Source organism: Falco cherrug, chromosome 5 (genome assembly GCF_023634085.1).
Source record: "Falco cherrug isolate bFalChe1 chromosome 5, bFalChe1.pri, whole genome shotgun sequence".
NCBI lineage: Eukaryota > Metazoa > Chordata > Aves > Falconiformes > Falconidae > Falco > Falco cherrug.
In genome coordinates this window covers 49372099-49384047 of record NC_073701.1, presented here as the reverse complement: position 1 = coordinate 49384047, position 11949 = coordinate 49372099, and the positions used below count along the sequence as shown (strand labels likewise).

The following is an 11949-nucleotide window of genomic DNA, read 5'->3' as shown; positions in this document are numbered from 1 at the left end:
AGAAATGTAATTTTTAAATTGTGACATGTAGCTTCAAGTTTACTGATGAGAAGACAGCATCTAGCATGAATTGATGAACCGTGTCATTAGAGCCTAGCAGCACTTCAGTCAGAGAGGATGCCTTTACAGGAGGCAGAGCAGGTGGCACAGCTGGACCCCACCACACTGGTCCAGAGCACCCATCATCATAGACTAGCTTGGGCAAAACAGAGGAGGGCAGAGAAAATGAATTATTAACAAAGATGGTATTTTGAATGAGCCCACATCTGCTGCTGGTTTTTCTAATGTAGGAGCCAAGACTCAAAGTAGGAGAGGGTTTTAGTGGAAAGGATGAATAACTACAACTCCACTGCAGTAAAAGAGAGTAGAAAGACTTCAAAGACATCTCTAATGAGAGATCTAGACAGCCATCTCATGAATGCTTGTAAGGCATGCAAGAGTGCAGTCAGTATTTGCATCACTGATGCAAGAAAGCACCAAAGAGAAGTCCTGGATACTCATTAGCCTGTGAGAAAGAAAAATCCCCTGTAGCTGTCCCTGCATTCAGAATGAGTTACATCAGTGGAAACTGGCAGTCAAAAGTTAAAAAAAAGTTGATGCAAATGCAAAATTATTGAAAAGGTAAATAAGAACATGTAACTTGGTCAAGATAAAAGCCTGATTACAGAAGGAATGATGATTCAGCGTACTACTTCAATGCTGGGCTGCAACTGCACAAAAGCAGTTTCCATTGGGACTCAAGGAATAATATAGCACCTTCAAGAGCCCATAAAGTTTAGTGAAATAAAATTATGTGCAAAGGCTGTACAGTTTTATGATTAGGAAACCCTGAAAACAAAATGTACATGTACCATCTAATTCAGTGAGGTGTAGCAATTTCCAGCACAGCATTCTTCCTTCCTTTAATAATTAGCCTGAGTAATTCCATGTCAGCATATCACTGAAGCAAAGGACCTAGCTGTGTTTTCCTGTAAGCAACAACAGCCAGCTATAACGCTGAACATTTTAAAATGAATACAGAAGCTCTCTGCCCAAAATAATTTATTGGAATCAGTTTGCAACAGTCACCAACAAAACACAGCATGGATTCTGCTCTACCTTCGAATTGCTTTCTGGAGTTTCAGCCTCCTCACTGCTACAAGACTTGGCCTGAGAAATGCTACATACAAAATCATCTTGTCTTCAGACAATCTCTGACTTTTTATTTTGAAGTTGGTGATGCTGTCCACTGCAGAAACCATGAACCTGGATGGGATGGACACGCTATGGTCTGATCTACTGAGAGCAACCACATGCCAAATTTAGAATTAAGGAAAACTGGCAAGTTTAAAACTGAAGTTGTAAAGCTCTACTTGGAAACACCAGGTTAATAAACTGTTGTAATTTTTAACACTTTTTTTGAATACTTGTTAGACACTTTGCTTAAGAGCTGTAATATCTGGCTTGTTAAGACTATAGGGGTTACTTCAGGCAGCAGTTAGGTCATTATTAAGACCTATAATTAACTCTTCTCATCTGAGCCTATTACCTATCTGGCACAAAAAGCTGTGTGTAAAGAAAAAAAGGCAGAGGGCCTGCTATGTCCACCCTAGGCCCATTGGCTCAAATCACCCTCCAAGAAGCAAATTCGTAGACTTGGTGACAGACTTGCAGAGTTACTGAGTTTTTCTGCTATAGTCCCAATAAACTCCATAAAAAACCCCGGAAAACGGTAAACTTGCTTTTTCCCAGATTTTAAAAAAATCTATGCCACAAATAATGCTTGCAATTTTAATACTGGAAACTGCTAGCAAAGGCAGAAATGCAAATACTATGTTAAAAAAACCCTTCACATTTTGGAATAGAGCTCATGTCTGAGCTTTCATTGCCATTCAAGACCTATAGTGGACTTTTGAACTGGGTGGTCAGTCTTACAATATAGTGTTAGCAAAGAATTTGTAGTGACATTAATGAAATTTCTAAAATCGCCAAATCACGTAACAACTTAGTATATAATTTTGTAAATCACTTTAGATCTCTTTTTTAAAAAATAAAAAATACGCAGTTCAGAGAGGCCACCTGGACAATGTTAGCTGTCCAACAAAATTGGACTTTGCATACTAGCAACGTTTCTAGAGAATACAGGACAATTCTTGTAATTTCAGAGCACACAAGGCAGAACAGGTGTGTTCTTTTGTTACAGGGACAGTACTCTGTAACAAGAGGGGAAGAACTGAGCTGGTCACAGAGTCCTGGTAAATAATTGATCATATTACAGCTGACCTTTATCTTCTTCAGGAGTTTTCCCAAACATATCCTGTGCTTCGAGCCTAAAAGAAGTTAACAAGTTGAAGGACAAAACAAGCTTACTGCAGTGGTTACTGATACAGACTAACCTCTTACAGCACTTTGCTTTAGCAGACCAATATCTAGGCAGCTACTACTCTGAGCCTCAAAAATGTTCTGACATTTGACTAGTTTGCAGTTTATCTAGTTAGAGGCCAGCTTTGAAATCACTGTTGCTTGATCCTCAGTTCCTTATGAAAAGATTATCAGAACACTTCAGAATGTTTCTGATGGAGAACACAGGTTAACAGACTGCAAAGGAACCCATTTGCTCCAGTCCTAGACTGAGCTGGTGGTGGTGGTAGTGGGGACACACTTTTTAATATTGGAAAATACATCCAAGCCCCTCAAGTAATTGAATCATGGCAGAATAGAACAGACTAGGTCAGTTGAAAGGGACTACCAACGATCACCTAGTCCAACTGTGATGTACAGTTGGACTAGATGATCCAGTACTAGTACAAGGAACTCCTGATCTGAACAGAACACAGAAACAGAAAGCATTTAAGCAAGCTAACTTCCCTCAAAATGAACCGTCAGTACCTTTCTACTGCAGTGGCATCCTGTGCACTAGAGAGTTTAAAAAAAAAAAAAAAAAAAAATAATCAATACAGGGGAACAGATTTCTACTCTTGCAATTCCATTTCTTGAAGAGTAAGACATACAAAAATAGTGACCCAGATTCTGCTACTTTCCCTAGCAATTTTCTCTGCAAAGAATTATCTTCTGCAGTGTATTAACGGTATATACACAACCCAGACTGCAAGATGATCAATGCTGAGTAGATAGCACTCACTGAATAGTTAGAGCTTTCCCTCTTACTAACCAACAAAAACACCACTATTTAGTATGGTTCTTTCCATTTCAGCTGAATCAATGAAACAAAAAAAAAGCTATGGACCTGTTCACTGTAACAATATTCTTAAAATAATTTTTGTTTGTAGAACTAAATGAAAAGCAACACCTTTTACTGCAGAAACAATTTTAATAAGGTCAAAGTGTACAAAAAACTACCAGAACAAATATTAGATAAACAGAAGATGAAAGAGTAATTGCGTTCTTACTGGACAATGTGTATTACACACCTCATTACTCATTTAAAAGAGCATTAAGACACTTTTTTTAAAAAAACAAGTTCATAATTGTCCATCGCAGATGCTTATTCTGTCCATTCTACTGCTGCCCCAAATGCTGGAGTTGCATGTTTCAGGGGAGCCTGCAGCTAGAAAGGTTTAACTTATCTTTATTGATTAAATTAATATACTTTTTAAAAAAATCTAAACACGTTAAAGTTTTGTTAAAGCTTACTTGCAAGTCACGTTTTATAGGCAATGTTCTTCCACCTAGCTTTGGTAGTGATTGATTTAACATTTTAAAGAATATTTGCTATTCACACAATCTGCATTAGATGTCTAAAATACCACGACTGATACAGAAGTTATTTTGTCCAAAAGGACTGTCAAAGAGGCTAAAAAGATATATTAGAACAATCATTGAAAGCCTTTACTGTAACATAGTCACCTCGAGTGTTGTAAAGCAGTTTTCTACAATCTTCAACTTTTCTTCAGAAAGCAGGTTTTCTTGCTTCAGTTGTCCAATAAGAGCTTCCAAGGATCTGAGTCTCCCCAAAGTTTTTATCTCCTGCATTTCAAGTAGAGTTATCTTAGAGTGCAGCTTTGAAATTTTTTGCCAAAGGTGATCTCTGTCTATGTCTTGTTTGCAGTATGAATGCTCAGTTTGTAATACTTCACTTCCACCATATGCATTCATATAGACAGGTTTATCTGTTTCTGTCTCCTCTGTGTCAAGAAACTCTTGCTTAATAGGCAGGAAAGTAGTATTTACTATTTCAGGGTCTTCTGGACTCTCAGCTGGCACAATAATAGCGATGACAGATTCTTCACTTCCGCTGAACTGTTCAATAGTTTGTGTGACTGTACTCAGTAAAACTGCATTTTCACTTGTTGGTTGTACTTCAAGCGAGCAACCTACCACATGAGAGTCAGGATTTTCAACTGCATAGTCAGTAATTGAACCTAAAGCATTTTTCAGTTTCAGAGATGAATTAATGTAGTCAGGGTCTGTAAATTGCAAAACTGTAGCTGTACAACCTACTGGATCCTCTACAGAAGAGCAAACACTGGTAGCTTCCATGCTTTGAACTGCTGCTGCCATTAAAACAGGATTAGGTTGATGTATATGCTGCTTAGATGAACTATCAAGAGCAACACTGTCTGCCTGAAAGCCTTCTCTGTTTTGAAGTTGCAGGTTTTGAATTTGTAAAGGTTTACTCAAAACAGCTGAGCAAACTACTTCTGCTTCTTCACCTACATTTTCTGCACTTACAGGATTTTTCTTTGGCGTACAGGGTTCAAGTGATACAGATGCTTTCTCTGACACGACCTTTGTATTTGTTTCTTCTGTGTCTTTTGTCTTTAGCTCCTGTGGGCTGTTCTGAGAAAAATCTTTCTCCTGGAGGAAAAAAAAACCCCAAACATTGTAACTAGGAAATCACTTGAGCGTAAAAATATATGAAGCAAATCTCATTCTACACTATGGTACTGCATAAAGGATAATTTACATGAGCACTCTTTAAAAATTACTTGAATTTTCAGGTCTCTGGTGTATGTTCCATAACTTTGCTTTAGGTCCTAACTGTTGAAATAGCATTTTAAATCTCTAAAGGCAGTTAAGACATCCCCCCCACCCCTCCATTTTCAAACCCTACGGAACTTTACCAATTTACACAAGACAATGTAATTTTAAAAGCACTTCAAGAGAAATCTGTCTGACAAAGGCTAACATCCCTTATTACCACCTGAAATACTGTATTAAATATATGTCTGTTAAATATCAACAGTACCAGACTTTTGCATTAACGATGCAGTAACAGTGTTGTTTTAGAAAGATATAGGAAATTCTTAGTCATGCTGTCTACCCCACAGGAAATTTAATAAAAAAAGATTATGAACACAGGCTTGCTGAATAGTGAAATGTACTCATGCACAATCACATAGGCTGATTTTTAAATAAGCAATTAAGTTCTGACAACTAATCTTTGTAATGCATAAGAATGGAGAACTTTTTTTTTTGGATGGACAGAAATCTTAGCAGCAGGATACAATTTACACAGGACTTTAAACAGAAATTATTACTGAAAGAGGGACAATTTGAAGCTTATCCTTTTTTAGCCACCTTCTTTTCCCTTCCTCCACATAAACTACATCACCACATAGATGTTAAGATCAGTATCCAAACAAGCTTTTTAGTACGTTTGTCAGTGAAATAAAAATACACTAATAGTGAGTGCCTTATTTTTTTCTAGTAGGCTTGATTATGAAGAAACCAACCTGTGGAACTTGTACTCATGTTAGGCCTGTGGACTAAAAAACAAAACCAAAACTGCCCTGAACAACCAAACAGAACAAGAGTAACTTTAGCTTTGTGAACTAAATACAGGCCAAGCAAAAAAAACCAAACAAACCCCAAACCAAAACAGGGGGCAAAGAAGAGTCCAGGCTGAAAAAACAGATGATGATGCAAAAGATCATTTCAAAGTGTATATTCATAAGTACGTATGTAGTCTGAAGCATCCAAAATATATTAAACCTTGTAATTCAATTGTATATGAAACTTCAGTCTTAAACGGACTGAAAAAAATGAATCCTATTTTTTTAATACATTTGTTATCTTTATCTTTTCAGAGGTAACACTTAATACCACATCAATCTTGGGGATTTTGAGAGAATTAAGTATTTCCTTTTCTCCATTCTACCAGCAGCTGAAAAAAGCCTTCTCAGACTAAATCTTTTACCTAGAGAAATCTCTTACGAAATATATCAGGGAAATGTTCCCCAAATCCTTGCCTATCAGGACTGCCATTAAGGCTGAACGAAAGGCACCAAAACACCCCTCAGGATTGAGCTGCTGGAAGACAGACCTTTACTTTCATTGAAAAGCTTCCTTCTCCATAAGCCCCTGCCCTCACACTCTTATGACAGTCTTCAAAATAAAAATCCTTGCAAACTAGTGTAGAATGGTTACCAATATTGAAATGCAGGCAACTAATACTGCTCTTGTATCACAAACATTCTTCATTTGGAAGAAGAAATAATATGAAATGTTTCCTGAAGAATCATTAAGCGTTTCTGAGAAGATACTCTTCACTTGCTCTAAGATACATAAAGCAAGATGGTGGTGAAATATATGCAAATATAGTTTTGATATATCTTTGATCAAGATTAGGTGCCTGTGTAGCACAGTATTTTGATGTAAACAATAGTACAAATCTGTGAAAGATGTCCTGGTTTTGGCTGGGATAGAATTTTCTTCATAATAGCTGGTGCAGTGCTGTCTTTTGGATTTAGCATGAGAACAATGCTGGTGGCACACTCATGTTTTTAGTTGTCGCTGGGTAATGTTTACACTAAGTCAAGGGCTCTTCAGTTTCTCAGGCCCTGCCAATGAGAAGGCTGGAGGGGCACTGGAAATTGGGAGGGGACGCAGCCAGGACAGCTGACCCAAACTAGCCAAAGGGATATTCCATCCCATAGAATATCATGATCAGTATAGAAACCAGGGTGAGTTGGCCAGGAACTGTTGATTGTTGCTTGGGGACTGGCTGGGTGTTGGTCAGCAGGTGGTGAGCAATTGTACTGTGCATCACTTGGGTTTTTGTTCCATTCCCTTTGGCTTTTATTCCTCTCCCTTCCCTCTCATCCTTATTATTACTACAGTTTTTATTTCATTCTGATTATTAAATTATTCTTACCTCAGCCTTCAAGTTTTCCCTTTTTTCCACTGATTTTCCTCCCCATCCTGCTGAGGGAGTGGGGGAGTGAGCGAGTGGCTAGCTGGTACTTAGTTGCCATCTGGAGTTAAACCACAACAAAGACAAGATGTAGTCTTTGTGGGCTATGTTTAGCAGCCTACTCTCCTGAGCTCTTAGGTGTCAGAGAGGTTAGGGACAAGAAAGAGAAATGAGTAGTTTGAAACTAAAACATTCCAAAGCCAATATTAATGTACAGTTAATAAAAAGCCTTAAAAGAACATTAAAATATAAGTAAGAGTAATTGCACAGGAAAAGCTTCTGTAGCTTCCAGATAAAAAAAGATACTGAACTCCAGGCAAAGTATGGGATGTTGTCTTCCTTTACACTATGGAATCACATACTCATATTGTGTCAGTCCTGCTGACAAAATGTTTTGATGGACAGGAATTCAATTTTTAAAATAAAATATGGATGTATTACAGATAATTAGAACATCCGTATTACATCAATAGTTGATTAGCTTTGTACTACAATAAGAAAGATAAGAACACATTACCTCATCATCTGGGGAAGCGAAAATTGTTGGTACAGCAGTATGTTTCAAGTATCGTATACCCCATCGCACATCAAGGGAATCAGGGGTAAAATGATCACTGCATAGAAGCTGGTGCTTACTTGGAGTCCATGCATCTCGTTTCATATTCCGTAACCATTTCTCCAGTCTCTCTTTATCATGAAGTGGAAATCTTTTTTAAAGCAGTTGAAAAAACAAAAAAAAAACACAAACAAAAAAACTGTTATTTTTTTCTCCGTTCTTTCTTCTTTTTAAACAAAGAATATCTCATTGCTCCTTACAAGGTAGTCTTTCCTTAAGAGACAATTAAAATAATCCTTTAAAAAAATTTAAATACTAATCAGGATGTCACTTACATGTTAATCCAATAATTATCCAAATTATTTCTAGTTAGATATTTGCTCTAGAGTTCACAGCAGAATTTCTGTTGATTTCTGCTAGTCGAGAGTTTCAGAACACATGGCCAAGATGTTTTGAAAGGTTTGATCCCGCAACACTTGCTCAGAAAGCAGTTCTGCTGAAATAAGATTAAATACTCTGACTTAATTTTCAAAAGTTAGGTCTGGCCCTCATTTTAGAAATAGTATTTGTGGGGCTTTTTTGTCTTACTAGACACAACTAGTAACAAAATCTTTTGTTACTGTTTTTTGTTTAACAGAGTACCTTTTAATACATCTCATACTTCAGTTTTTCTGGTAATTTTGAAGAGTGACTATTTCCAATACAGGAATTAAATTTTGTTCAAAAAGTAAATACATGCAAATGCAAAGCATTTCTATATTTTGTGTTTCAGCAATAAAGCTTTCTTTCAGTGCTAAGAGCCCACACAATTTATGTAATCTACAACAAACTTTTCAACCATCTAACCTATTTGAAAAGGCAAACGAAGAGTATAGACATTCATAGAAAAAAATTAAATTGGTTTTGAAAATATATGCAGTCAGACAAATTTCACAGGAAAAAGAACTAAAGTAAAAGAACATGGGTGAATATATGCAGTTTACTTATTGAATTGCAAATGCAAAGGGAAATGAAAGGCTCATCATGATGCATATACAGTCAAGCAGTTATGGTAATGGCAACATGTACATTCAGACCACTCTTGGCTCTCATTTCTTGTCAGACAGATATCTAGGTATTTGAAACGTGCTTAAGATTTCTCTGGTGCATATCAAGTTTATTTTAACTCTAGCATATAACCACATATGATACATGAAACATAACTTGAATACTGAGCAGTGTTAAATGACTACCGTTAAGAAAACAACATTCTTCAGAATCACGAAAATTAAAAAAATACATCTGTTTTGTATACATGATACTGTAAGAGACAGATTCATGTAGTCATTAAACCTGTTCTGATTGTAACTGTAGGATGTAAAAAGTATTCACTGTTGGCTGTATGATGGACAACGGAACATCCAGATGTGAATAAGTGCCTACAGCCTCTTTACAAAAGCCATTTTGTGTTACTTGCTAAATAGAAATGGAGCATTCCTAATGCCATTTGTCTTCCATTAGCTCTTTTTTCCTTTTAATTAACAATCAGTTCCTTTGGTTGTGCTTATTACTATATATTTATGGAACTTTCATGCACACAAAAAAATCGTTCTGCAGTGAGGTATTCCAACACAACAGAAGCTGGGGAGAGAGCCTGGAGTGTCACCTGAATACTATGAAAGGCACCCGTCAGGCAACTTCTCGGCAAGCCCTAGATCCCACCTTCAAATCCCTGAAGCTGTAGGCTTCTTCCAAAAGCCATACAGGGCAATGACTCTTAAGCAAGCCCACAGCGTTCCAAAATTGCAAACTCAGCTCATTTTCAGAGAAAGACACCTGAGATTCACAGGATAAAGGTGCCTATCTTCACCCCTACCCCAATCTTGAATTCACTGCCAGTCAAGTTTTCAAATTACCAAGGAAACTGAGTAAGGTTTTGATGCATCTGGCTCTGAGTATCTGCAGGAATGAAAGGAAACATGCTGGCAAGAAAAGAATAACCTGTGAAGGGCAGGTTAGAGGTTCAGGCTTTTCAAATCCTGACTACTTCGTGTACGCCCAACAGCAGCGTTACATATATTACAAGCATGCCCTAGGAGCAACAGAGCTTAGCCTGGGATGTTACACCCTGTCCAGGAAGGTCTTGAGAACATTTGCTTCCACTGCTGTTACCCTTGGAACATAGCACTCACTGCTTTCTCCAGTCAGCCAGTTTCAGATGGAAAACAAAATAGTCTGTAGTGACAACGTCTGACAGCAAAATGTATTATTTTAGCTTAAGGGCAACTTTGCCAAAACCTGCTCCTGCTTCAATAGTCCCCCTTATTCATCAACAGAATCTGTTCTCTGGTGTGAACATAACACACACACACACACAAATGGAAAGAAGTGGACAGAATTTACTCAGCAGTTGCCCCCACTGCACAAGTCAGAGCGGTGTAGAAACAAAACGAAGAAGCGTACTTAGGCCAGTTGAGATTAGATTACAATTAAAAATTTCAGAAGGGTCTCAGACCCAAACTCACAGAGCACCAAAGGACTTCTTTGGGATGGTAAGAGGCAACAGAATAAAACTTGCAATTCATGTCAGTAGTAGTTGCTAATGTAGGCCAGGAGAGCTCTATAAATCAAGTCTCAGCACCCTTTCTACAGGACCATTATACTCGCCATGCAGCACAATTCAATGGCTAGATAAGACAGCTGTGTTTTTGCAATCATCTTTATACCAATGCCATTTATGTGAATATGAATATTTATCAGCACTGAAACTTGTTTTGATCATCCATGTGGCACATTCTCTAAAGCAATATAAAAAAATTATTTCCCCACATTTTCGTGATTGTTTTATGATGAATCACATATTAAAGGCATGCTGGGAAAAAAGCTTTCCTTCAATCTAAACTAAAATCCCTTTCAAGGCAGTCTTCCTGTGGGTCTTCCTACATACCCTTCCTGATCTTGGAATAACAAAGACTAATCAGCAACTAAAACAAAACTTAGTTTGAGGCATACATTTTACTAAAACAGATTTTGAGGCTAGTCATAAAATTTCTTCACATTTTTCTTAAATGCTACAAAATTCCTCTTGTTGACAAATGCGTATCATGCTTTTATTCAACAGAAATGCATTAATATTTAGTTACCTGCACTGTGCTCCTCTCGGGGTTGTGAAACCCACCCTTCTGGGAATCAACAACCACACAACTGCCAACAGCGCAGAGGTCACTGCGGGCCTGGGCCGGTGACCAACCAGTTGGGTGGCCGGGGAATACTACGCGGCCACCATAAACCGTGTTTTGGCAACCGAGCCAGGCAGCTTCCAGCCAGCTCAGCTGCTTCCAAACAAACCCGCAATGCCTCTGTTCGCAGCGAAGGCACGACAATTCTAGTGGGAATATTTCATTTTAAAGAAACAGTATATGTTTCCTTTCCTGCTCTGTTGCCCTCCCCTCAGCTTGCAAGCTGTCAGCCACAGGACACGCAGCTCCCTCACCACTGAGCCACTGCCCCACTCGCGCCCGCCCTGCTAACCCCCTGCACAGCGCCGGCCGCGCTCCAAATACACGGGGTGACCGGTGCTACTCAGCTCTAACAGCCACACAGCCTCTGATTAGAAGCGCAAATTTTATTTCTTAGTCGAATCTCTTAGCTCTTCACTTCATTAATCGGCTGCGTCTATTCAATAGCCCTTCGGCGCCGCAGCACTCCCGCCCCACCCCCCGCAAGTACCTGCCCCTTCGCGGGGGGTGGGAGTGGGGGGGACTAAACACCCGGCCTGCCGACCCTTTCTCCCCACACCTTTCCCTTCCCCTCTCCCGCAGACAGGAGGGCGCCACCTCCCCTCAGCGCCTCGGCGACTACCAGCCCCAGAAGTTAGTCCCTCGGCCATGTACCCCCGCAGCTCCTGAGGGGCCGCTGCGGGCCTCGCCGGACTCGGAGCCGGCCCCTTCGGCGTTCACCATCCCTAGGGCCACCCCCCCACCCCCCCCCTCCCAGGCCTCTATCCCCGCCCCCCCCCCCCCCCAGCCACTCACGGGTAGAAGCTCAGCTTGCGCTGGTCCCTGGCGCTTTGGCCCCCTCGGTTCTTGCAGCAGGACGCGGCGCAGTACCGCGGCATGGCGGTGCTCCGCAGCCCGGCGCGGGGCGGAACCACCACGCGGTAGCAGTGGGGACGCGGCGGACAAGAGACACGGCGGCAACAGCCCCGCCTCCGCCCGCCGCCCCTTGTGCCGGGGGGGGGGGGGGAAGCCCCGCCCCGCGGCGGCAGCTGCGGCGGCTG

At 40.0% G+C, this 11949-nt stretch overlaps 1 protein-coding gene across 3 annotated transcripts; it reads right to left on the bottom strand.

The window, feature by feature from the left end:
• Positions 1–3290: 3290 nt before the first annotated feature.
• On the bottom strand, positions 3291–11874 carry THAP5 (THAP domain containing 5). 3 transcript variants are annotated; one of them, XM_055712284.1, is made up of 4 exons: positions 11705–11831; positions 8027–8184; positions 7653–7842; positions 3291–4797 (listed from the first exon to the last, which is right to left on the bottom strand). In XM_055712284.1, exons 3-4 carry the CDS (start codon positions 7794–7796, stop codon positions 3829–3831), a joined length of 1113 nt encoding a protein of 370 aa, XP_055568259.1. In that variant the 5' UTR covers positions 7797–7842; positions 8027–8184; positions 11705–11831; the 3' UTR covers positions 3291–3828. The 3 variants fall into 3 exon arrangements, with proteins under 3 accessions (XP_055568259.1, XP_055568258.1, XP_027668170.1); XM_055712283.1 differs by lacking the exon at positions 8027–8184 and having other exon boundaries at positions 11705–11874; XM_027812369.2 differs by lacking the exons at positions 8027–8184; positions 11705–11831 and adding an exon at positions 10814–11580.
• Between the last annotated feature and the right edge of the window lie 75 nt (positions 11875–11949).